Source organism: Symphodus melops, assembly GCF_947650265.1.
Source record: "Symphodus melops genome assembly, chromosome: 2".
Taxonomy (NCBI): domain Eukaryota; kingdom Metazoa; phylum Chordata; class Actinopteri; order Labriformes; family Labridae; genus Symphodus; species Symphodus melops.
The window spans coordinates 29289031-29315979 of NC_136692.1; the positions used below are offsets into that span (position 1 = coordinate 29289031).

The 26949-nt window shown below is 39.3% G+C and overlaps 1 protein-coding gene across 1 annotated transcript in view; it reads left to right on the plus strand.

Annotated features, from left to right (window-relative positions):
• Positions 1 to 25898, plus strand: part of LOC306820358 (uncharacterized protein) — a 37535-nt gene extending 11637 nt beyond the window's left edge. The window contains exons 8-18 of the mRNA XM_079338177.1: positions 465 to 638; positions 1150 to 1221; positions 13868 to 13945; positions 14184 to 14303; positions 16626 to 16855; positions 17007 to 19014; positions 19856 to 20029; positions 21655 to 21828; positions 24079 to 24255; positions 24587 to 24757; positions 25274 to 25898. Coding sequence (XP_079194303.1) covers positions 465 to 638; positions 1150 to 1221; positions 13868 to 13945; positions 14184 to 14303; positions 16626 to 16855; positions 17007 to 19014; positions 19856 to 20029; positions 21655 to 21828; positions 24079 to 24255; positions 24587 to 24757; positions 25274 to 25286 — 3391 coding nt within the window. The 3' untranslated portion in view covers positions 25287 to 25898. The remainder of the gene's footprint in view (positions 1 to 464; positions 639 to 1149; positions 1222 to 13867; positions 13946 to 14183; positions 14304 to 16625; positions 16856 to 17006; positions 19015 to 19855; positions 20030 to 21654; positions 21829 to 24078; positions 24256 to 24586; positions 24758 to 25273) is intronic.
• The last annotated feature ends 1051 nt before the right edge of the window (positions 25899 to 26949 follow it).

The window sequence follows — 26949 nt, forward strand, 5'->3', positions numbered from 1 at the left end:
ATTGTCAGTATTTGTCTCAATTTAAATCTCTGGATATTTAATGATTTAGGAAATAATTTTTTTTTGAGTTGCTGAATAATTTAGAGATTTGATGTGAAAATGTTTTTGTGTCTCTGAAGTAAAGTTGAACAACGTCCACATGAAGCCTCTGGTTTCCTCTGGTTCTATTAAGAAGTGAAATCATGAAGACTTGTGATTCAATAACATCTGATTTGATAAATGTAGTAACATCACAGAGCTGACTGAGATCAGCAGCCTGTTCTTCATCTGAGCACATGAACAGCTGGATGAATGTTGAGCTGACATTTGGAGGATTTAGATATAGCGAATACACAATCAGAAATGATCCTCTAATCATTGAGAGAAAACATTATTCATCAGGAGAAAGTGATGTTGAGATACTCATCACAAGTTGAACACACGTGACTAGATTACACATTCTTTTTCTTTTATTCTTTATTTAGATTGAGCACCTGCAGTTTGTCAGAGATCAGCTGTTCTTCTCTGGCCTCAGCTCTGAAGTCCAACCCCTCCCATCTCAGAGAGCTGGACCTGATCTACAACGACCTGCATGATTCAGGAGTGAAGCTGCTGAGTGAGGGACTGCAGAGTCCAAACTGCAGACTGGAGACTCTGAGGTCAGATCACTGATTGTGTTATTCATTTGGATCATTTCAATCCACATCCTTGTAGCGTAAAATTGTGTTAAAATTAATGTTAAATGATCATTAACACACCTCGTAAGAAAAACAGGAGCACCACCTGGCTAACCAGGAACATTCTGGACCAATCAACCACCAGTAACCACTACGAACACAAAAATGAACAATAACAGGATAATGACATGAATGAAAATGGGATATGATGTGAAAAACAAAAATAAGGTGACTAATATAGTCATTGAAGGTGAGCACCAAAAACAACAAATGATATTAGGATTTGAGTATGGTATTGTGGTTTAATGTTTGTCTAATAAACGGTTTACGTTAGTTAGGATCAAAAAAGGATGGATGAACGATGAAAAATACTTTATTTTAGGGGCGAGGATAAACTGAACTCTGGGAAGTTTAAAAAGGACAATATATGACACAAACTCTTTCTTGCACATGTGTGACACAAGCTGTTAAATGCGCCTTACTGTGATCGTAGAATCCACGAATCCGCCCTGGGGTACCGGATGTGTTCTGGAGACTCGTCCTCTTTCAGCGGTCCGAAACTGCCGTAACAGTTCGAGTCAATTAACTGCAATTAAGTCGCGTCCTGAATGTCCACAGCCTCCCGGAGAGCTCTGACTTTTATCCCAAAGTATTTGTTGCTGCACGATTGTTAACTTCCTGCTAACTGAAATGGCCAATTCAGTTAGCTCAGATAACTAGATCGTAAGAGTCAATGGTGAAGCAGGGATAAATCCAAAAAATGTCCAAAAATGGTGAAAAACGATTTAATTAAAAATGCGCGTGCACGAGCCTGGACGGGTTTTTCGAGACTCAAAAAGGTGCCGCTGATTATATTGAAGACTTGAAGCAGGAACGTCGGTTGATAAAAATATAAAGTTGAAACAAAGGAAAACTGGAAAAATTAGCGCGCTAAAAAAAAAGTTAAAGTTCCGTCTTTGGCGAGTGGAATAACACGAAGTGCAGGAATAATTGATCAACAGGTAACAAGGTCGCGCTAACCTTTTAAAGATATCTGATTGTTAACGCCACTTTTGATGACGTAGCGTTTGAACGGGGTGGTTCCGGCTTGACTTTTATTCTGATGAATAAAGAGTATTCTTATTTTAAACGTATCGCACTACACCATACTCAAAATGTAATCAAACTCTTATACTGAGATGACAATACATTGTAAGGACCTTTTAATAAAAACTAAACATGAACTATTATTGAGTTCCATCTTTGACGTGGAACATCAGTTTGTTCTCTAACACACACATATTAAAACAGAACGACACATGACATCAACACATAATGGAATTTTTTGAAGATAAAACAAAGAATAACATTTGGATATATAATTTCTAATAGTTATCAAAGAATGTAATGTAAATTGTTCTTGGCAGAATAAGCCATGTGACATACTTAAGATACCTTCTACGTTTCAACCTCTGGGGGGCGGTAGTGCTCCATGAAAGTTTTAACAAGACCACATGGGTCAATCTGATTTAATTATATCTTCGTGATACGTGATGGGATTTGGATTCTGATTGGATGAAAATGTTAGTCTCAATGTCCTGAAAAAGTGTATCCACCTGAAAATTCAAATAAACATTTGTTAGGGCCTGAATTTCCCTCGGGATCAATAAAGTATCTATCTATCTATCTATCTATCTATCTATCTATCTATCTATCTATCTATCTATCTATCTATCTATCTATCTATCTATCTATCTATCTATCTATCTATCTATCTATCTATCTATCTATCTATCTATCTATCTATCTATCTATCTATCTATCTATCTATCTATCTATCTATCTATCTATCTATCTATCTATCTATCTATCTATCTATCTATCTATCTATCTATCTATCTATCTATCTATCTATCTATCTATCTATCTATCTATCTATCTATCTATCTATCTATCTATCTATCTATCTATCTATCTATCTATCTATCTATCTATCTATCTATCTATCTATCTATCTATCTATCTATCTATCTATCTATCTATCTATCTATCTATCTATCTATCTATCTATCTATCTATCTATCTATCTATCTATCTATCTATCTATCTATCTATCTATCTATCTATCTATCTATCTATCTATCTATCTATCTATCTATCTATCTATCTATCTATCTATCTATCTATCTATCTATCTATCTATCTATCTATCTATCTATCTATCTATCTATCTATCTATCTATCTATCTATCTATCTATCTATCTATCTATCTATCTATCTATCTATCTATCTATCTATCTATCTATCTATCTCTATCTATCTATCTATCTATCTATCTATCTATCTATCTATCTATCTATCTATCTATCTATCTATCTATCTATCTATCTATCTATCTATCTATCTATCTATCTATCTATCTATCTATCTATCTATCTATCTATCTATCTATCTATCTATCTATCTATCTATCTATCTATCTATCTATCTATCTATCTATCTATCTATCTATCTATCTATCTATCTATCTATCTATCTATCTATCTATCTATCTATCTATCTATCTATCTATCTATCTATCTATCTATCTATCTATCTATCTATCTATCTATCTATCTATCTATCTATCTATCTATCTATCTATCTATCTATCTATCTATCTATCTATCTATCTATCTATCTATCTATCTATCTATCTATCTATCTATCTATCTATCTATCTATCTATCTATCTATCTATCTATCTATCTATCTATCTATCTATCTATCTATCTATCTATCTATCTATCTATCTATCTATCTATCTATCTATCTATCTATCTATCTATCTATCTATCTATCTATCTATCTATCTATCTATCTATCTATCTATCTATCTATCTATCTATCTATCTATCTATCTATCTATCTATCTATCTATCTATCTATCTATCTATCTATCTATCTTACAAACGGAACCTAGAAATGTCCTTGTCTTTAATCGGCAGATGTGGTCATAAAATCCTTTAGGTACATTCCAGAGGAGGTCAGAGGGGAAAATGGCCACCCTTTGTCCTGTAAATCAGAAAGACCTGGAAGTGGTTGTTTATTCTACTTGTCTCTGAGCTGTAGCTCAGAGGTGTTATTCACCGGTTTCTGATCAGAAGATACGTATTCAGTCCTTTGGAGATGTTTCTCTCTTCGTCTGGCAATTCCCCAATAAGGGGTTCAGTTTGGCGTCAGAGTCGTTAATTCTGGAATGTGTTGGAAGGGAGTGTGAATCCAAGAAAAGGGGGAGAAAAGAAAAACAGAGAGAGGCCCTCTGATGGACCTGCAGATTGGCATATTCTACAACGTCCTCCATTGTTGCACATTTCAGGATTTATATATTTTCAGTATTTGTCTGAATACATATTTTTCAAGTTGCTGAATAAATTTGAGATTTGATGTGAAAATGTTTTTATGACTGTTGGGGTTTTATTAGTCAATTTGGTTATTACATATATAGTAATAATCCTGATTAATAAACATAAATTAACAATATTATTAATGTGAATTAATGATGAGGAGGCTTCACCCTGAAATCAGGGAACAATAACCAAATAACACAATATAAGTCTTGAATTTAATGAGTTAAATACCAATATTATAATTTAATAAATATTTTTATATAAATGATTGGAAGGCGTGAATCCGTACAGTAGCCCAAACATACATTCATAAAGCAAACAGAGTGGCACACGTGTGTGCGTGGTTGTGTCTTTGTGTAAGAAAGAGAGAGAGAGAAGGCGAGATGGTGGTGTAACCAGTTGTGGTCACGTCACCTGTAAGATGGCGGGCACTTCACAAAAACAGCCTTCCTGCGTGGTCAGATTGTCTGCATGATAAGATGGGACTAAGTTAACTTGGTGTCTGCACGATCTGTGTCTCTGAGGTGTTTTAACGCCGGTGAGTGTCCAGATGAACACAAGAAAGTTGATTTAAACAAATGAAACCCAAAACACGGCGGTTCATCAACCAGAGAATCAGATTGAAACAATTTTCACATGAATAAAGTCAAAATGAAGGGCGGCTGTGGCACAGTCCCCCTGCTCCGTCAGGGTGTATGCAGGTCTCTGCTCCTGTGGTCGACCGCTTGGTGCGCTCATTGCTCCGCTGGATAAATAAAGTTTTTTTTTTTTTTTAAAAAGAGCTTCAGATGAACTTGTAATAGCTGTTGATTGAGTTTCATTGACTTTGTTCAATAAACTTTGTTCTAATTTAAAGAGCAGTTGTCTGTTATTACGGGCGTAATAACAGCTGGGTGCGAGGTCCAGGGTACAGATTCACGCCTTTTTAGTTATTTAAATACAGATGTTTGTTAATTGATAATATTGATGTTTAACTGATTAAATTCAGTTCACTTTTATCTACATCTTTTATTCTTTCTTCAGATTGAGTCGCTGCAGGTTGTCAGAGATCAGCTGTTCTTCTCTGGCCTCAGCTCTGAAGTCCAACCCCTCCCATCTCAGAGAGCTGGACCTGAACTGGAACAACCTGCAGGATTCAAACGTGAAGCTGCTGTGTGACCTGAAGAAGAATCACAACTATCGACTGCAGACTCTGAGGTCAGTTTCTCAGTGTTCTTTTAACCCTCCACATATTTTAATTTGAATGTTTTTATTTGATAGAGACAATGTGATTTGACATAGTTTCAATACAAAGCATGAAACTGATGTGCTGCATTAAGAGTTTATAGCTGTTCCTAATTTCAAACTTGTGTCTTCAGTTGGACCTTTAAGATGCAGTTTCAAAGTGGCTCTGGTTTGCTTTCAGCCAGCATTTCAGGGTTTCTGTGAAAGATTTTAAATCTGAGATTAATATGTGCAGACGCCTGCCTAAAACAGAGCCAGCCTTTTTATCAACATGTCCAGCTGCTTATTAGGAACTCTTTCTAGGGATTACAAAGACTTGATCTTCAGAGCATGAAGAGAGTTGTGTTGATGATTTATGAATTCTGTCATCTCTCTTCTTCTCTCATTAGCTGGACATGGTGATCTCTGTCATGATGTGAGCGATCAGGACTCTGGTGGTGCAGAGAGGAGCAGCTGATGATCCACAGAGGAGGAACCTCCACCATCTTGTGTGTGGAGAAGCTCTGCAAGCTGAGGAGAGCTTCATCCATCAGGGACTGACAGAGGAATCAGCTCACACTTCATGTCAGTGATATTTCTAATGAATCTGTTCTCCACACATTACAGGAGAGGAAGGTCTAACATGAAACAGCTGGTAGAAATGTTAAGAGGTCAAAAGCTACCAAGAAATGCTGCAGTTATTCTTCTCATGATGATTATTTTCATTCTATTTCTGATAATAAGTACAAACCAGAACGTGATCATCTGTAACATGTAAAAAGCAATGATACAGATCTACAAAGAAGCAGATTCTCTCAATAACCTCAGACTGGATTAAAGAATCTGGGATTTAATTTGGACTTGGATTACTTAAGAAGACACGACCAATATTTCTCTCAACAACAGCTCAGAGCAAATCTTACTTTTGAAGAGTTTCCCAACCTCCTTCAGAGATCTTGCACAGGTATTCTTTTGTTCTCTTTACTGGATCAATAAATCATTTTCAGCAACTCCATCAGCTACCGTAGTAAGCCAGATAGGAGATCGAGTCTGGAACTTAAAGATGAGAATTCTGGATGGTGATTTGGCTTGCGTCGTCTCAGCGTCCCGAGTGAATATCAACAAAATTTTTTAATGCAGATCTGGAAAATGTCCAAACATGCGGTGAGCCGAAGAAAAGTTTGAAAAGGCCTTGCTTGTGCAAGAAATGATTAAAATCCAAAGATTTATGCGTGAAAAGTTGCAATTAAAATTAATTCAGTAGGAATTGTTCCTACGGTAAAAATCTTAAAAATAAAGTAAACCTGCCTTGAAGGAAAAGTAATAAAATAGATGTAGACAAGACGTGTCAGTCTTCCAAAAGAATTGCAGCAGGGAATCTAACTGCTGGGCCTGGCTGGACTCACTGGGACAGAGTCAGTCCCTTTAAGAGCTTAACAGCTCACAAGCACAAAGCCAAAAACAAAGCACCAGCCCAAGCACCAAGATAACCCAAAAACCAAAGTATCACTTCTGTTCAGGGGTTTTATCAGGTCAGAAAAAGAGGGAGCTTCAGGCCCTCCTCCTGAATGTACAGGCGTTGTCTTAACTGAAAAAGTTTTAGATTCCCCACTAAGTTTAAGAATAAGACTAAACATATGTAAATCACCATACATTCAATTTGAGATCAGTTGTTTTCAGATTCAAATCAATGTAGGTTACATCATATATTTTAGGTTCATATATCAGGTTTAGGGGAGTGGTTACCATCGGTCGATACATTTCATCCTGAAGTTTGGAAAAATTATATATGTATATGTATATATATATATATATATATATATATGTGTGTATATATATATATATATATATATATATAAGAAAACCTTTAACAACACAGATTAATCACATGTGAAGACTTAGTGTCTTTAAATAACGTCTTCTGTAACTAAGTAATACAATCTATAATTATGACAGTACAACTTCACCATTCCACAGCTTACACATCCCACGATGGTTTTCGTCCACTTGATGGCAATGTTGTGCCACGTCCAATTCCTATTAAAATTTAATTCCGCGTAATTCCTTTATTACACATCGGATACCGACCTAAAAAGAATCATGGTAACCGTTCCTACATGACATTTTCAAATATCTATATGAAAAGATACATCTGCATTCCTTTACTAGATATTTCAAGCTTGGAGTTTTTGAAAGTCCTGGACAGTGACTGTAGTACTCTTAATTGCTCCCAGATGGTCATCTTGACCTGATGAAAGGTCAGTCTAGTTTTATGGCTTTACGACAGAGCATAAAATCAGAAAATCCCAAAAAAAAAAGTTCAATTTTAAACAGTTAGACAAACAACAGGCATGGTTTAAATCTTCGACATGAACACATACATTTATCATATAGACAGATAATGGTTTAACGATTCTGTTTTCTGGGAAGTCCTGAAGACATCAACAGGTTGTGAAACTCAAACTCCTGACTGAGAAAGACAGACAGTCTGCTGGACCAAAGCGTATCTGGTTGTCCTTTTGAGGATTGATAGAGGTTGTCCGAAGTTTGGAATGTGGAAAGCTTTCAAAGCATAAATAACTTGGTTTGGTCTTTGACTGAAAGTAGGAAAGCTTGTTAATCAACATCATGTTGTTATCAATTTCTCCCAAGTCCTTGGGAGCTCTCTGACATCTGTTTTTTCCACTTAAAAGTTTGAGTTCATGTTTTTCAACATTAACTGGAAAATTCTGTTAATTTTGGTATTCCTGAGGATGCAGAATATCACAACAAGAGTGTACCATCAAGTTCAAGAGTGGATGGGAAACTTGTTACCACCAGAGGAATGAGACTGGAGGATCCAGGAATCATGAACATACATAAACTTACATTAACAAAGTTGGTGGTTTTGTTTGTTTCTAATACTGTAAGCATGGAAGAAAAAAGTGTCATAGCCTGCCTCATGTTTAATATATTAAAGAGCCTAACGGGCTTCCTCTTCTACATGGGTCTCTTGAGTTGTGATTTTGAGTACGTATTGTCTGCTTACAGATTTCTGCTGAAAAATTCACTAACACTATCATCTTTAAAGAGCGTTTTCTCAAAGTTTCTGTACACTGAAATATTCACTTCAGTAACATCTACATAAACTACTTATTACAGCTTGTGTCATGGTTTGGTTTTGTTTGTGCCATATTTCAGAGTTTTGAGTTCCATTTTATTAGTTTCCTAGTGTTGTGTTACTTTGTGTCCTCATGTCCTTTTATGTTGTCTGTAATATTGTCGCCCGTTTTCATCGTGTCTTAATATTTCTTAGTTCAGTCTTTAGTGTTTCCTGAGTTTTAAGTTGTATTCTTGTCTTCAGTGTGTCCTCTGTTTCTTTGTGTCCTTCTCTGTTGTCTGTAATATTGTTTCCTGTTTTACTTGTGTGAATGATTCCTGGTTATCGCGACCAAAACAGAGACTCAAGCGCACGACTCAGGGTAAGGCAAAAACAATCCGTTTATTACAGGCAGGGTTCGGTACATGGGTAATCAGTCAGTTCGAGGCAGAAGTACAAAAACGGCAGGCAGAAATCGGGGTCAAAAAACAATCAGGATCAGACTCAGAAGTCAAATACAAAAGTGTTGGTATCGCTGCTTCAAAAGACAAACTGGCACAGAGTGAGGGGAAGACATACATTAAATACTGAACAGGGGGTGGAGTTAACAAGACACAGGTGAGACACATCAGGTAATCAGCAGGCTGAGACACACTGGGGGAAGGGCATGCAGACAACAAACCTGAAACGAGACACAGGGTAACTAACAAGTAAAACACAAGCACAAGACCTGATACATACGAGAAACTGAAATTAACAGACACTTAACCCGAGGATGTGACACTGGTGTTTACTTGTTTAGTCTGTAGTGTTTCCAGTTTTATTGTGTAATGTCTTCTCCCCATGCTTCTGTCTTTTCTTACATCCTTTAGTTCCATGTGTTTCTTCAGTGTTCCATGTTTTACCAGGTAGTTCTCAGTATTGTCTGGTTTCCTGCCTCTCTGTGTTTCTATTTAGTCTCTGTGTTTTCTTACTCTCTAGTCAGTTCATTGTCATTTGTCCTTACCACTAGTTAGATGTTTCCCTGTGTTCTCTGATTCTGGATTTATTTATTGTTTTCTTCTTGTGGATTTGGATTATTTTTTGAGTGCGTTTGTTTTTGACTTTTATTTGAATAAATCAGCATTTTTGTTTTTATTCTGCAATTGGCTCCTCCCTCCCTGTTTTCTGCCCGGTACTCGTGACATATTTCTTCCCATCTATGTTTTGTGTTTGATTAGGGAGTTCTGTATTCAATAGCCTGATATTTTCTACATTTAATATCAAGGTCTTGGTGAAAAAAGATTTTTTGATGACTATATGGTATTTTCTGATGTATGGGATGATACAGAAACACAGCCACAGTCCCTTCTTTAATTTTGTCTTTCTGCATTTTGTCAACATCATGAAACAATCATGTTTATTCTGGCTTTATCCGATTTTCTAATGTTTTGTAATGTAGTAATAGTGAATGTTAGTGTGTGTAATATATATTCACATGAAGGTACATTTCATGAAGGCCTAATTTGCGAACATAAAATCTCAAAAACAAACAAAAAAATCCTTGGTATGATTGTCACGGGGTAGCAGGTAGGAGGACCCAAGTGCGGATAAATAAGATTTATTTTAACTAAAAAAGGCAAAACAAAAACTAACTTAATGAATCCAAAACGAGGAACAGAACAAAATCCAAAAAAACCCACAAGGAGCAAGGAGAGAAACCATGACCAAAGACACCGACAAACTGCACCAACAAAAGACATAAGACAAAGACAATGATCCGACAAGAGGGAAAGCAAACACAGAGACTATGTAGACAGGGGTAATCAGACACAGGTGAGGACAATCAGGGTAATCAAGACAGGAGGGAAACAGAGAGGCAGGAAACCAGACAATACTGAGAACTACAAGGTAAAACATGGAACACTGAAGAAACACAAGGAACTAAAGGATGTAAGAAAACAGAATCACAGGGAGAAGACATTACCGAATAGTGATAGTTATTAATTGAAAATTTTCCTCTATTCTACTCAATTTACTTTGAGTGTTGGACACAACTTTGGATTTTAATCTAAAAAAAAATGTTCCACTCCATCTACGGCTGTGTGGTTTTTTTTGGTCTAGATTGATTATCCTATATTTCTTGTTTTGCCTCTGACTCTGTGCGAGTGTGTGATGATGGAGGGACTGTACGTGCAGCGTGCGAGTTCTTTGTGTGCACGGTTTGAGCCCTGAGGCCTACACTACTTAGCGAGTTCAATATATCCAGGGTCTCTTTGGGTTATCTGGCTTGACAAATTCTGACATATGAGATCGTGATGATCAGTCCTACGAAGCCGGTTATCAACCTGATCCGTAAACCAAAGGTTGCCAAGAGCGCGTTCACGTAAAAGGGGCGGAGTTAGCGTCATTTAACCTATCACACTCATCACCGCGTCTGCCGTCAGCAGATCGTCATATCTACAAAATTACATTTACAAAAACTACAACCTATATTAACAATATAAATATGTTAAGACAAACAGGCTCCCAAGAGACACAGCTGCAGTAACAAATAAAGGAAGGACCAAAAAAAGGGAAAATCTGCGAGTAAAAACTGCAGCATTCAGGAGTGAAGCTGCTGAGTGATCTTCAGAAGAATCCAAACTATGGACTGAAGACTCTGAGGTCAGTCTCTCACTGTTCTTTAGTAAAGCCTCCACATATCAGCTCATACATATATTTACATTCTTGTTGTTTGTTTTGTTAGAGAAATCCTTTTCTTGGTTCTCTGCTACAAAGAGAGTTCAACATACTCAGGGTTTGTTTTCTGTGATCTGGCTTCACTAACCCTGACAGAAGAGATGGTGCTGAACAGTCACATGAAGCTGCTTATCAACCTGATAAGTGGGCGGAGCTATCTTCATATAACCTATCACAATATCTAACAGACTGTGAACAAACAATATGAATAATATGAAGAAGTTGAAGACAAACAGGCTCAAAGACTAAAGTTACACAGCTGCAGGAACAAATGCAGGAAGGACAACTGTGAGAAACAAAGAAACATCAGAGAGGATTCATGTCCAAACTACGGCTTCTTCTATTTTCTTCCCATGGTTAGTTGACCTTTGACCTTTGTCCAGTTTGTCCTCTGATCTGAATGTGTTGATCTGACTCTTTAAAGTGGAGAGTAGAACAGGTTTTAGAAGTTATATTTAAACTGCAGCTCTGACCGTCACAAACAGAGCAGCATGGAGACATTAAACTTTAATGAAAATACATTTCAAAGCCACAAGAAAATATTCGTAATTCTACATCTTCAACTAAAATGTTACGGTGCTTTCATCAGTCTCTGTTGAAGGACATCAGTGAAACATAATCAATAACTAAACGGGCTATAGTCTCATATAAAATCATGCGGGACACATGAAGTGTCCTCCCCCCTCTCCATCAGCTCCGGGAGCTCCACGATCTAAAGATCTGATTGGTCAGTGGGCGGAGATTTCCACAGTTTGATCTCTTATCTCCAACATAACCTGCTCTGGAGCAGGTTAGGTCATCAGCATCAGTTACCATGGTGATATACCCACCAGGTAAAAAGTAATCAACCCTCATAGGACTGAAAACCCAGAGTTAACCCTGAAGGTACCTCGCTAAGCTCAAATGCTGCTTCGTAGTATAGGCATCAGCTCTCTTGCAGGGTAGGAAACCCCGTAGTCTCTCTCAATGATTTGCATTTTTCTCTGATCTTTTCTTTCCACCGAATCAAGCTTGGAGATTTCTGCATTTCTTTCTTTTACTACAGGTATGGAGATTTGTTTTTTTGTGTCTGAATACATTTAAATGTTTGGCAGCTGTGTTTATAAATGTGACTATTAAAGCTGATGATGTCAAGTAATCTTATATGTAAAGAAGCTTGTTAAAGAAAACATTTTTTTTATGGCTTTAAATTCTTATTCAATTGTCGCAGTGTTTGATTTAAGTTAGGTTTCTAAATGTGTTCCTACGTTGTATTTATTATTTTGGATAATATGTTAATTTTAATCATTGTGTTTACCTTGAAGTCATGTTGGTTTAATTTCTTTATTTTGCATGAATGTGAATAAGGAATAAAAAAAGCAGTTTACAGCATGGTCAGAGGGGCTGCAGACTCACAACACACAGCTCATGGATTTCTGTATTTCTATCTTTTAATGGCTGCTGGTGTCGAAGTTCAAACCTTAACAGACTGTCAGCCCAAGTCAAGAGTGACCATCCAAGAAGCAGCCAGTAGGTGGCAGCACTGAGCCTCCTGTCAGGCTGCAGACGTACAGTCTTGCAGGCTGTTGTCAGTCTGTCAGGAAGTAGATGTGAAGGTTGTGATTCTGTAACTTTGTGTACTTTGTGTGTGCATGTTAATCATTCATTTACTGCTGGTGGTGTTGTAGCCACATGTGAACGTTAAAGATACAATATGTTTATTCTGCTGCCAGGTGGCTTTCTATCAATACTACAATAAACAGCAAACATTTTAACCTGAACAGATCAAACTCAGAGTGTTCAGACTGTTTAGAATTGTATCTCTGTGCGACACAAACACACACACACACACACACACACACACACACACACACACACACACACACACTAAATCAGATGATTTCCTGTAAGTGGAGGAGGGAGGGGCAGCATGTGATTCGGTGCTCAGGATTTACAGGTAGGGCACCTGAGGAGGCGGGACACTGAAAGTGTTCAATGAGTAAAGAATCCATTTTAAATCGACAGAAAGCGAACAGAGAAGTACAGAGGGAAGCAGGGTGAGTGTTTATACAGAGTTTTTATATCTTCACTTCTGTAGTCTCAGTCTCTAATGAAGTCACAACTTAGATTTGGAAGGATGCCGTTATAAATGAATCATTTGTTAATTAGCCTGTTACAGACAGCCGCTTGCTTTTCATTTGTGTGTGTGTGTGTGTGTGTGTGTGTGTGTGTGTGTGTGTGTGTGTGTGTGTGTGTGTGTGTGTGTGTGTGTGTGTGTGTGTGTGTGTGTGTGGTGGGGGGGTGGTTGTATTCATGACAAATCAGTAAACTTTTGTGTGTGTGTGTGAAAAGGAGGGTCCTTCTGTAAATCAGAGAAGAGTGCAGGGAGAGAGAGAGGGGACTTAAAAAGTTGAACTGTCAGGTGTGGCGACATACTGCTTCGTACCTAACTGACGCACGCTAACTGACTTACTTACTCACTTAGACGTGTGCATGCCTGAGCGCACGCATGAGCGTGTGAGAATTTTTTTATGTGTTTACATGTCATGCAGTTGCTGCCAAAGTATCTTTACTCTAGCTAGACCTGCGTCTACGTGTGACCAATGTATTTATTTTTGTTAGGTGTCATGCAGGTGTGGCGTAGGTGTGCATATGCTTTAAAGTGTGGCGTTTGCAAACGTGTTAACATGTTGACGTGTTAAGGCGTGTGTGTGAGATTAGATCAAACTGGTTTCTCCTGTTTTTTGTGTGTTGATCTCTCAGTGAGTATTTCTGTTTTTCCTCTCAGACTGACTTTATATCAGATCATGGATTTGAGTTTAGAGGAAGAGGAGGACAGAGCAGAGACTCCTGTACCCAGCTGTCTGTCTATGAAGAGTGATCAGTCCAAAGAAGACTTGATACTCTTCAGTAAAGAAGCTGGACGCTCAGACACAAAGTAAGTCTTCTTACTAACTTATTCTCCTTGTAAATCTAATCTCTGAAGGGTGATCGTTCCAAAGATGACACTGATATGAACTTCAGAAACAAAACTTTCCCTTCACACATAAAGTAAGACTCCTGACAACAGAAACCTTCTCATCATCTACAGCTGTAGCCCTGTCATATTTACAGCTTTGTAATCAGAGAGTTGATCAAAGATTCACAGAAATATTAAACTTGTTGGTTCCTTGCAGAGATCAGTCGAGCAGACAGAGAGCAGAGTCTCCTGTACCCAGCTGTCTGTCTATGAAGAGTGATCGCTCCATAGCTCAACCTCTAAACTTCAGTGAAGAAGCTGGACCCTCAGACACAAAGTAAGTCTTCTTACTAACTCATTTTCACTTCAGATTTAATTTGTACTTTAATCAATCAGCAATTTTAAACTTTGAAGAGAAATCATTTAAAAAAAACCTCATTATTCCTCTCATCCATATTTCCTGTTTATCAAATGTTGTCCTATTTGTGCAGTGATCTTCTCTGTATCAGCTCTGTGTAGCATGTGAGCTATGTTAAAGATGCATTTAAATAAGCAGAAGTCACATGATCAAAAGAGGAAGTTGATCTCAGTGGATTAGCTCATCTCTTCCAAACAATGTTCAAATACAAAAACCTGACCTAAGAAAGTTCCTCACTGTACAAATATTCATGACCATATATCCTTGAAAAAAGTATGACTAATCTAAGAGTTTATCCGTAAAAACAAGTCCATCCGGTTATATACAACAGTTATTTCCAAGCTGTCAGAGGCCAAGAAACAATTAACTGAAGAGTTTTCAAAGTGATGGTTTGTAGCCGACTTCAGGTAGAGACACAACAAACTGTAAACGAACCAGAGAGACGTTCACAGTCTGCAGAGAGTCAGACAGAGCAGAGCTCAGACAGTATGTCCATCCATCCATCCATCCATTTTCTACCGCTTATCTGGGGCCGGGTCGCGGGGGCAGCAGTCTAAGCAGAGACACCCAGACTTTCCTCACCCCAGACACCTCCTCCAGCTCTTCTGGTGGGACCCCAAGGTGTTCCCAAGCCAGCCGAGAGACAAAGTCTCTCCAGTGTGTCCTGGGTCTACCCCGAGGCCTCCTCCCGGAGGGACATGCCTGGAACACCTCCCTAGGGTCCAGGGGGCATCCAGACCAGATGCCCGAACTACCTCAACTGACTCCTCTCGATGTGGAGGAGTAACGGCTCTACTCCAAGCTCCTCCCTTGTGACCGAGCTCCTCTCCCATCTCTAAGGGTGCGCCCAGCCACCCTACGGAGGAAGCCCATTTCGGCCGCTTGTATCCGAGATCTCGTTCTTCCGCTCATGACCATAGATGAGGGTCGGAACGAAGATCGACTGGTAAATCGAGAGCCTCGCCTTTCGGCTTAGCTGCTTCTTCACCACGACGGACCGATACAGCGACCGCATGATTGCAGACGCCACACCAATCCGTCTGTCAATTTCACGTTCTTCCCCGCACTTGTGAATAAGACCCCGAGATACTTGAACTCCTCCACCTGGGGCAAGGACTCCCCACCAACCCGAAGAGAGCAACCACCTTTTTCCAGTCGAGAACCATGGCCTCAGATTTAGAGGTGCTGATCCTCATCCCAGCCGCCTCACACTCGGTAGCGAACTGGCCCAGTGCGCGCTGAAGGTCCAGGTTCGATGGAGCCAACAAGACCACATCATCTGCAAACAGCAGAGACGAGATCCTGTGGTCCCCGAACCGGACCTCCTCCGGCCCCTGGCTGCGGCTAGAAATTCTGTCCATAAAAGTAATGAACAGATCCGGTCACAGTCTGTGATGGAGATATAACCCCGCTGTTTAAACTGCTGCTGTCTGTGTTTTCTGCTCTCTCTTGGTTTTTGTTTTTACATGTCACTAAGCTCACCTGTTGTGATAATTGAAACAAGAATGAAACAACGTTATGAAGACGGAGGGAGGTGATGATATCCGCGATGTGTCGTGGATTTTTCTGTTTGAATGAAGATCTGAAAACAAAGTCTTTTGTCTCTGGGTATTTTATTGCATAGAATAAATTTCTGCAGAAAGGGGGTATCAAACAAAGTCACATCAAGTGAGTGCCGTTTGCGCTGAAGCTTTAAACTCTTGAACTAGAGTTGTACATTTGCATAAGATGTTTTATTGCATCTCTGTGATTGGTCTTCCATAATATTCTGAGATACCATCCCTGTCTAGTCTGCCCTGCAACAAAGACTTCATGAGTTGTTATCTGAGTCGAAACTGGAGTTGTTTCAAGAAAAACGAGTCAAGGTTGTTGAATACAGGGAGTCGAGGTATGTTGAGAACAGGAAGTTAAAGTTCACGCATCTAATGTATCTCAACATAAAGCACCTATGAAACGGTTACATTTTGTGCAGACAGTATCAAATTGTATTTTTCCACTACAGATGTCAGGACCTCGCTGATATCTATATATGCTATACATTGTTGATGACAGGACCAGACTCTCAGATTGTGAAGAAGCTGCACATGGTGTTCAGTCTGACTGAATCAAATGAATCCAAACAGAAGAAAGAAGGCGTTACCTGCTCTCTGTGATCATCTGACTGTTTAGATTGTGTTTGATAGATCTTCATATTTTCTATCAGTCAACCATCAGTTTAGCTCTAAAGACATGTCTTCACAGGGGGACGAAGAGGACTCATGTTAGAGAGGAGCAGACGTCCTGTCCTGGGTGTCAGGACGTCCTGAAGGATCCCGTCTCTACCAGCTGTGGACACTGGTTCTGCAGACAGTGCATCACCTCATACTGGGACCAGTCTGGTTCACCAGGAGACTCGTCCTGTCCTCAGTGTGGAAAAAGATCCAGACCAGGACTTGGACTGCAGACAGTCAGTCAGAGCAGCACTGAACAAAGTAAGACTGTACACCTTTGTGCTTCTGTGATCTCCTCCTAAAACACGACTTTTATTGGTCAATGTCAAAAGTCTAGAAATTAAAACTCTTTTTACTTCTTTTACAAAAACATCTGAAAACAATTATCAGATTCTATCATTCTCTCTTTCAGTAGATCAGCAGGAGGTTTTAGATCAACATAAGGTCAGTCTGAGGACGAGATGTGAACGTGTGACTGAAGGAAGTGATGAAACAGGAAGTAGAATCCACCTCAACAGGATCTACACTGAGCTCCACATCACAGAGGGGCAGAGAGAAGAGGTGAACACCCAACATGAGGTGAGACAGATGGAGACCGTCTCTAAAAAGAAAACCCTCCATGAGACTCCAATCAAGTGCCAGGACATCTTTAAAGCCTTACCCGACCAACAGGAACCAAAGACAGGAGCTCAACCCGACCAACAGGAACCAAAGACAGGAGCTCAACCCGACCAACAGGAACCAAAGACAGGAGCTCAACCCGACCAACAGGAACCAAAGACAGGAGCTCAACCCGACCAACGGAAACCAAAGACAGGAGCTCAACCCGACCAACAGAAACCCATCAGAGTGGTTCTGACAAACGGCGTGGCTGGTGTTGGAAAAACCTTCTCAGTGCAGAAGTTCACTCTGGACTGGGCCGAGGGCTCAGAGAACCAAGACATCAGTCTGCTGGTCCTGCTTTCATTCAGGGAGCTGAACTTGGTCAGAGATAAGCGCTACAGTCTTCTTGAGCTGCTCCGTGTTTTCCATCCAACATTACAGAAGGTGGCAGCAGAGACGCTCGCTGTCTGTAAACTGTTGTTCATCTTTGACGGCCTGGATGAAAGCAGACTGTCATTGGACTTCACAAACAGGGAGGTTGTGTCTGATGTCACACAGAAGTCATCGTTAAACACACTGTTCACAAACCTCATCAAGGGGAATCTGCTCCCCTCAGCTCTCATCTGGATCACTTCTCGACCTGCAGCAGCCAATCAGATTCCTCCTTCATGTATTGACAGGGTAACAGAAGTACGAGGCTTCACTGACGCCCAGAAGGAGGAGTACTTCAGGAGGAGGTTCAGTGATGAAGAAGATCTGTCCAGCAGAATCATCTCACACATCCAGACATCCAGGAGCCTCCACATCATGTGTCTGATCCCGGTCTTCTGCTGGATCACTGCCACAGTTCTGGAGCACATGATGAGCACAGAGCAGAGAGGAGAGCTGCCCAAGACCCTGACTGACATGTACTCACACTTCCTGCTGGTTCAGACAAAGAGGAAGAAGAACAAGTACGGTGAGGGACATCAGGTGAGTCCACATGAGCTGACGGAGGCAGACAGGGAAGTTCTTCTGAAGCTGGGGAGGCTGGCGTTTGAACATCTGGAGGACGGAAACATCATGTTCTACCAAGAAGACCTGGAGCGGTGTGGTCTGGATGTCACAGAGGCCTCGGTGTACTCAGGAGTTTGTACAGAGATCTTCAAAACAGAGTGTGTGATGTTCCAGAAAACAGTCTACTGCTTTGTTCATCTGAGCGTTCAGGAGTTTCTGGCTGCAGTCTACATGTTCCACTGTTTCACCAACAGGAACACAACAGTGCTTGAGGCTTTTCTGGAGCAAGAAAACAGTGAACAAGACGATTCCGATGACGACAGCGATGATAGCAGCGAAGACGACAGAGACAACACTTGTTTAAATGTCTTCTTGAGTAGAGCCATGGACAAATCCCTTCAAAGTAAGAACGGTCACCTGGACCTATTTGTTCGCTTCCTTCATGGTCTTTCTCTGAAGTCAAACCAGAGACTCTTAGGAGGCCTGCTGGGTCAGACAGACAACAGTCCAGAGATGATCCAGAGAGTCATTAACAACCTGAAGGAGATGAACAGTAAACATATCTCTCCTGACAGAAGCATCAACATCTTCCACTGTCTGACGGAGATGAAGGACCTCACAGTCCATCAGGAGATCCAAGAGTTCCTGAAGTCAGAGAACAGATCAGAGAAGGAACTCTCTGAGATCCATTGCTCTGCTCTGGCCTACATGCTGCAGATGTCCGAGGAGGTTCTGGATGAGCTGAACCTGAAGAAGTACAAAACATCAGACCTGGGACTGCGGAGACTGATTCCAGCTGTGAGGAACTGCAGGAAGGCAAAGTAAGTCCAGATGTGATGAGCATTATAAATCAGTGTCATATGTACTAATTTACTTATTTTAATATAAACTAAACATAATCCTCTCTTCCTCCTAAACATTAACAGAGGAACACTATTTGGTGAACAGAGTCAGTTGCAGTTTTTTAGTTTTTTTGTCCTGAGTTCACCAACTGATTTGATAGTTTTATTTTGAACACATTCAGGAGGAAAATCCCAAAGAAGTGACTGAGATGTCTGATGGTGTTAATCCCTGAAAAGAGAGATATCAGAGGCTGTGAGCGCCCCCTTCCAGCCTCTGCAGGCATTACTAATCAATCATGAGCCTCATAACTTAAAGTCTCAGCAGGTAGATCACAGATCACAGTTCTTACAGGAGATCATTAACTTCACTACATTTTATTCTTTGCTGACTTGTTTGATTTCTGGATCATTCTGCAGCAGTCTCTGTATTTTCCTTTTTATAGAAGTGAACCAGGCGGCACGAGAATGAGATCCTCCTCCTCCAGAGTTACTGTTCAATGAGTTTCAAATGGTTTTCTACTCCAGAGAGAGTCCTCTGAACAGATAACACTTCAGATCACAGACTATAGACATGATGTCATACTAAATTAAACTTCATTTGTTTCCATTCATCTGCAACATTTAGAAAATGATTGAAAGATGTAAAATGTGCAGATTTGAAAACGAGTGAAGAGACTTTCAGTTTTGTGTCAGTGACAGATTCCACTGATGTGTAAAGTTGAGAGCAAACATGAAAAACTGTTTAATCATCAAATATGAGATGTAAATATCAAACACTTCTTTTATAAGTCATATTTCTCTATTATATGTGTCACTACAGACTTTCTAACTGTGGACTCTCAGAGACTCACTGTGACGTTGTGGCCTCAGCTCTGAAGTCCAACCCCTCCCATCTCAGAGAGCTGAACCTGCGTGACAACATCCTGCAGGATTCAGGAGTGATGCTGCTGTGTGAGGGACTGCAGAGTCCAAACTGCAGACTGGAGACTCTGAGGTCAGATCACTGACTGTAATATAGATATGAATATAATAGAAACTGTGTTTCAATGTATTAAAGGTTAGCAGCTTGAGATGCAACATCTAATCTCTAAGGGGTCCTAACACAAATATAAAGTCATACATAAACATCCAAACCAGCATTACTCAACAGACACACTTACAATCACACGAACACAGACAGCCGTACAGTATAAAGAGCAACAACAGAGCATTTCATATTTGGGTTTTTTGTAAACTGAAAGTTTGAGACAATCAAAAACAAGAACAGGTTGTTTTTATTAGTATTCTATCATTAACATTTATTTATTTAAATCCAACCCACATCCTTTAATCGATGGTGCTCAGTATTGGTAGTTATATTTTCAGTGTCATCATGAATCTGAGCAAATTATTTTATGATGAAAATTTATTGCAGGTTGTTTTTCTACATATCAAGTTGTCAAATTTTATCAAATCTTTTAATCACATATTTTTGTTCATCCAGGCACATTTTTAAATCTTTTAGTAAACATAAAAGAATTCATTCATTATAAAAAATAATAATAAAAAAACGAGGAAAAGGTATGAAGAGAAAAACATAATTAAATCATCCATGTAACAGTTTTTATTGCCAGCGTCTTTCTTCAGTTGTGTTAATGCTTAGATGTGTTTGCAGCAGAAAGCGACCGCCTTGATGAAAATTGCAGCGTCTTTTCAACAAGCGCTCTGCCATTGTTGTGCAGCTGCTTCAAACGGCTCAAGTTAAAAATCTTTCAAAGTTTCAGAAAGGCGCTACTGACGTCACCAGCGCTTTTTAAATGAACCAATCACAAGGTTGAATGCCTGTTAGTCGTAATGTTGACAACAAAAAACAATCTTGGCTGTTTCAGATTAAAATCTAATTAATCTTAGTCAGCCTAAAATATGACTGGAACCGAGCTTCACCGGGCTTGTTCCTTCTCTATTCCTGGTGGAGCGATACCAAGTATTTATTTTATTTTTATTTAATCTTTTATTTAACCAGGTTGGTCTCATTGAGATTAAGAACCTCTTTTTCACAGGAGAGCTGGCCGTGACAGTCAGCAGCAAAAACAAAAAGTTACAGACACAAAGGGAGACAAAGTACAATTTACAAAACACAATATTTAGCATTATAACAGATCCATCTATGAGTCAAATCTGAGAGTCAGAAACTCAAGCAGTGAAACTAAAACCATCAACATCCTGTAGAATCTGTTTCCAGGTCTTTCATTTTAGATTTAAAAACCTTTAAGGACTTCATTCTGCAACAGATTCCAGTCTGAGGGTGCAGAAAACACAAAAAACCTTTTCCCACTTTCTGTTTGTGCGTTTGTAACAAAAAGCATGAAAAAGTCCTGAGAACACAAAGAAGACTGTTCAGTACTTTTCTGTGTGATAAAAACACAGAGATAGTGAGGAAGCAGAAGCAGAATTGTCTCAAACTGTATATAAAGTTGTATCAGTGTAAGATTTAGTGAATACACAATCAGAAATGATCCTCTAATCATTTAGAGAAAACTTGATTCATCAGGACAAAGTGATGTTGAGATACTCATCACAACCTGAACACATGTAACTGGATTATAAATTATTTTTATTCTTCTTTTATTCTTTATTCAGATTGAGGGGCTGCAGTTTGTCAAAGATCAGCTGTTCTTCTCTGGTCTCAGCTCTGAAGTCCAACCCCTCCCATCTCAGAGAGCTGGACCTGAGCTTCAACAAGCTGCATGATTCAGGAGTGAAGCTGCTGTGTGATTATCTGCAGAGTCCAAACTGCAGACTGGAGACTCTGAGGTCAGATCACTGACTGTGTCATTCATTTGAATCATTTCAATCCACATTCTCCATTGTTGCACATTTCAGGATTTATATATGTTCAGTATTTGTCTGAATTTAAAGGGATACTTGACCAATTTGACGCTTTTTGATGCTTTTTGCATCACATGAAGAAAACTTTCAAGCAAAGAAAAACACATTTTTCTCGTCTCAGGGCAAAATGAGGGTTGGATTCACGACCATTCAACACTTCTACCATGTTTCTAATGATACACAGCTTCATGTAAATGGGTGAAGAATCCCTTTAAATCTCTGGACGTTCAATATTTTAGGGGATTTTTTTCCACATTGCTGAATAATTAAGAGATTTGACGTGAAAATGTTTTTATGACTGTTGGAGTTTTATTAGTCAATTTTGTTATTATATTTATATTAATAATCATGATTAATAAACATAAATAAACAACATTAATCTGAATTAATGATGAGGAGGCTTCACCCTGAAATCAGGGAACAATAATCAATTAACACTAAATCAGTCTGGAATTTAATGAGTTAAATACCAATATTATAATTTAATCTGTATATAATTGATTGGAAGACGTGAATCCGTACACTAGCCCAAGCAAACAGTGTGGCACACGTGTGTGTGTGGTTGTGTATTTCTGTGAGAAAGAGAGAGAGAGAATGCGAGATGGTGGTGTAACCACGTATGGTCACGTCACCTGTAAGATGGCGGACACTTCACAAAAACAGCCTTCGTGCGTGGTCAGATTTTCTGCATGATAAGATGGGACCAAGTTAAGCTTTGTCTCTGCACGATCTGTGTCTCTGAGGTGTCTAACACTGATGAGTGTCCAGATGAACACAAGAGCCAGAGCACGCCATCCAACCCGAAAGTACGGTCAAATATGAACTTGATGAAGCAGTTTCTGTAAATATTTTTATTCTTCTCCTGAACAAATCCCCAAAACCTTCCAAACACGGGACAAGAGTCAAAGATATTCTGATGATTGTCTTCCTGATCCCCACACTTCCTCCAGCAGTCACTACTTCCTGATCAAATGTATTTTGAGGAGATTTTTGGTCTTATGAAAACCCTCATGTTCATTTTCAGTCGAATTCTCTCCAATATTTAGATAGTGTTGTCTTAAAGATTCATTTACATGCTTGTTTTGAAAACGTTTCTATATCCTGTCAACGTTTCCAGATTTAGGAATCATCTTCATGCAGAGATTTCTGATAATGTGGAGAAAAGTTTCAAACTCTTCATGAAGATTAAAAACAAGGTGCACATGAAGCCTCTGCTTTCCTCTGGTTCTGTTAAGAAATGATATAATGAAGACTTGTGATTCAATAACATCTGATTTGATAAATGTAGTAACATCACAGAGCTGACTGAGATCAGCAGCCTGTTCTTCATCTGAGCACATGAACAGCTGGATGAATGTTGAGCTGACATTTGGAGGATTTAGATTTAGTGAATACACAATCAGAAATGATCCTCTCATCCAGTTGTTCCTAACTTTTTTTAAATCAGTTCCCACTTTTAAGTCTCAAAAATGTTTGCAGCCCACCTCCGACCCCATAAACACAGAGGACATATAATGTATGTTCAGAGAACTGGTTTATTTAAGATTGAACATAAAGGACCGAACTGAATACAGGAGAAACATGTCTGAAGCTCCACAGTCCCTGACACACACACACACACACATACACACACACACACACACACACACACACACACACACACACACACACACACACACACACACAAATGAAAAGAAAGCGGCTGTCTGTAACAGGCTAATTAACAAATGATTCATTTATAACGGCATCCTTCAACAATGGAGAAATGCATTCTCATATATAACAATTTGACCTCCAATATCAGATCCACATAAAATCCAAATATCAAAAGAAGTTGATTAAATAGATAGGCTCAAAAATAAACACAAACCTTTTAATATCCTTTTACATGTTACTGAGTTTTAACATTTAAAACATTATTCTGTTTATTTTTATTTTTATATAATTACATCTCCCCCCACAAAGATCATACTATTTTGTAAATTAATTGGCGACCCACTCGCAATACCTTCAAGCCCACCAGGGGCCGCGGCCCACAGGTTGGGAGTCACTGATGTAATCATTTAGAGAAAACTTGATTCATCAGAACAAAGTGATGTTGAGATACTCATCACAACCTGAACACATGTGACTGGATTACACATTATTTTTATTCTTCTTTTATTCTTTATTCAGATTGAGTCGCTGCTGTTTGTCAGAGATCAGCTGTTCTTCTCTGGCCTCAGCTCTGACGTCCAACCCCTCCCATCTCAGAGAGCTGGACCTGAGTGTGAACAACTACCTGCAGGATTCAGGAGTGAAGCTGCTGTGTGATTATCTGCAGAGTCCAAACTGCAGACTGGAGACTCTGAGGTCAGATCACTGACTCTGTCATTAAACACTCTCTAAAGCTGTCTGCCCTCACTATCACCTCACTAGATAGTGTTATGTATATAAATGTTTAGTTAGCTGGAGATGAACTTGTAATAGCTGTTGATTGAGTTTCATTGACTTTGTTCGATAAACTCTGTTGTTTAAGAGCAGTTGTCTGTTATTACGGGTGTAATAACAGCTGGGTGTGAGGTCTAGTGTGTGGATTCACGCCATCCAGTTATTTAAATACAGATGTTTATTAATTGATAATATTGGTATTTAATTAATTAATTTTGGTTCACTGTCACTACATCTTTTATTCTTTATTCAGATTGAGGAGCTGCAGTTTGTCAGAGATCAGCTGTTCTTCTCTGGCCTCAGCTCTGAAGTCCAACCCCTCCCATCTCAGAGAGCTGGACCTGAACTGGAACAACCTGCAGGATTCAGTAAAGCTGCTGTGTGACCTTCAGAAGAATCCAAACTATCGACTGCAGACTCTGAGGTCAGTGTCTCAGTGTTCTTTTAACCCTCCATGTATTTTAATTTGAATGTATTTATTTAATAGAGACAATGTGATTTGACATAGTTTCAATACAAAGCATGAAACTGATGTGCTGCATTAAGAGTTTATAGCTGTTCCTAATTTCAAACTTGTGTCTCTAGTTGGACCTTTGTCTAAACAACAGAGTAAAATGTACAACACTTGATCACATAACACCACATAATACTACATGATACATTAAAATACATCTACCACAATATGACCATGTGTTGTATATAATCCAGTTTAAATGACAGATTTAAGATGCAGTTTTAAAGTGGCTCTGGTTTGCTTTCAGCCAGCATTTCAGGGTTTCTGTGAAAGATTTTAAATCTGAGATTAATATGTGCAGACGCTTGCCTAAAACAGAGCCAGCCTTTTTATCATTTTATTTCTAGGGATTACAAAGACCTGATCTTCAGGGCATGAAGAGAGATGTGTTGATGATTTCTGTCATCTCTCTTCTTCTCTCATTAGTAGTTGGAGTTGATCTCTGTCATGATGTGAGTGATCAGGACTCTGGTGGTGCAGAGAGGAGCAGCTGATGATCCACAGAGGAGGAACCTCCACCATCTTGTGTGTGGAGAAGCTCTGCAAGCTGAGGAGAGCTTCATCCATCAGGGACTGACAGAGGAATCAGCTCACACTTCATTTCAGTCATATTTCTTTTTTTTAAATTCTATTTGTAATCACACACATTCAGAGACATTTCTACAGTACAGTCATTTGTGCTTAAACAATAGAGTGATTCCTCCTTTTATGTTTTTGTGCTTTAACACATAACAAAATAAATCAGGTGGAAAAAATATAAAACACCAAAAAAACAGATGTAAGAGATGAGGTGATTTCCCACTGAAAAGAAAAACAAAGACAAAAACAAAGTATACAGGGGTTCATAACTAAAGGAAAAGCAGTTGAATGAAAAGATGGGAGTTTAGGGGAGATATAGGATTTTCATTTTATCTAGAGATCCTCAAAAGAGTTTTTGTGAAGCTTCAGAGAACAAGTGATCTGTGTCATTGAATAGATTCCATGAACTACATGGTAGCAGTCTTCCACTGGTGGAGGAACATTTCTTTGTTATGGCCTTTCTGTCAGCAATGCTCAGGCTTCCAAATGAGTATTTGCTTTAGTGGATGAATGCAGGTTAGCAAGGAAGACTTGGTCCCATTCCTGGGTAACATCTGACTTTAAAGATATCTGTTGGTTCTCTGTGGATCTCAAAGCAGAAGCTGTGTTTTTTAGGACAGAACAGGTGGTAGTGATTTGCTTCCTGTGAGCCACAATTCCTCCAGCAGCTAGAAGAGTCTATGGGTACATCTCAGTTCCCTTCATTGCATCCAAGTGTCCTCCACTTGTGTCTTAGTCCCTCCCAGCAGAGATGCACAGAGATATTGTCTGTCAGTAAAAAAGACTTGGGTAAAGTCAGCTCTCTCCTCAGATCTCCCTCCTCTCTCCTTCTTTCAGTATAAGAGCTTAGAGACCATCCTTAACACGGCCGGTCTAGAACTATGTGGGGTTAGGCCCAGGAGCCAGGAGATAGCACTGAAGAGAAGTGAGAAAGAGTCTGTGTCATGAGATTTCTGAACAGCTTTAATAAAGTATCTAATCAGACTCTTCCAACCAAATGTTCTCCATGAGATGGAGCTTGGGATCTTCCACTCAAACTCACAGTATTTTCCCAAAAGCTTCTTCACAGATGTGGAAGTTAGTTTCCTTTTCCCATTTGTGTTTGATGTAGGTGGTATTTTCTCTGTTTTCCTCTTGTAGCCCTCTATACAACCTGCAAATGATTTGAATCCCAGAGTCCCCTCTATAGGCAGCTATGAAAACTTGTACGAGATTATTGTCAAAGACTTTTTCAGTCTCTGTCATCAAACTGTTTAAATGGTGGCGTATTTGAAGAAATCTTGAAGCAAAGAGTCTTTTCAGTGTTTGGAAATGTTTGCTGGTTAAAAAAAGAAGAGTAAGAGGAGAGGCCTTGTTTTGTCCATCTCTTGTAAGTAACATCCAGTTTGTTGGGGGTGAAGTCGGGGTCATGCCAGCACCACCTCAGTATCTTTATTTCATCAGACAGGCCAGTCCTGCTGATAATACTGAACCATGTTTTCAGGGACCAATTCCTCCAGCTATTCCCTTTATCCAGAAGCTTT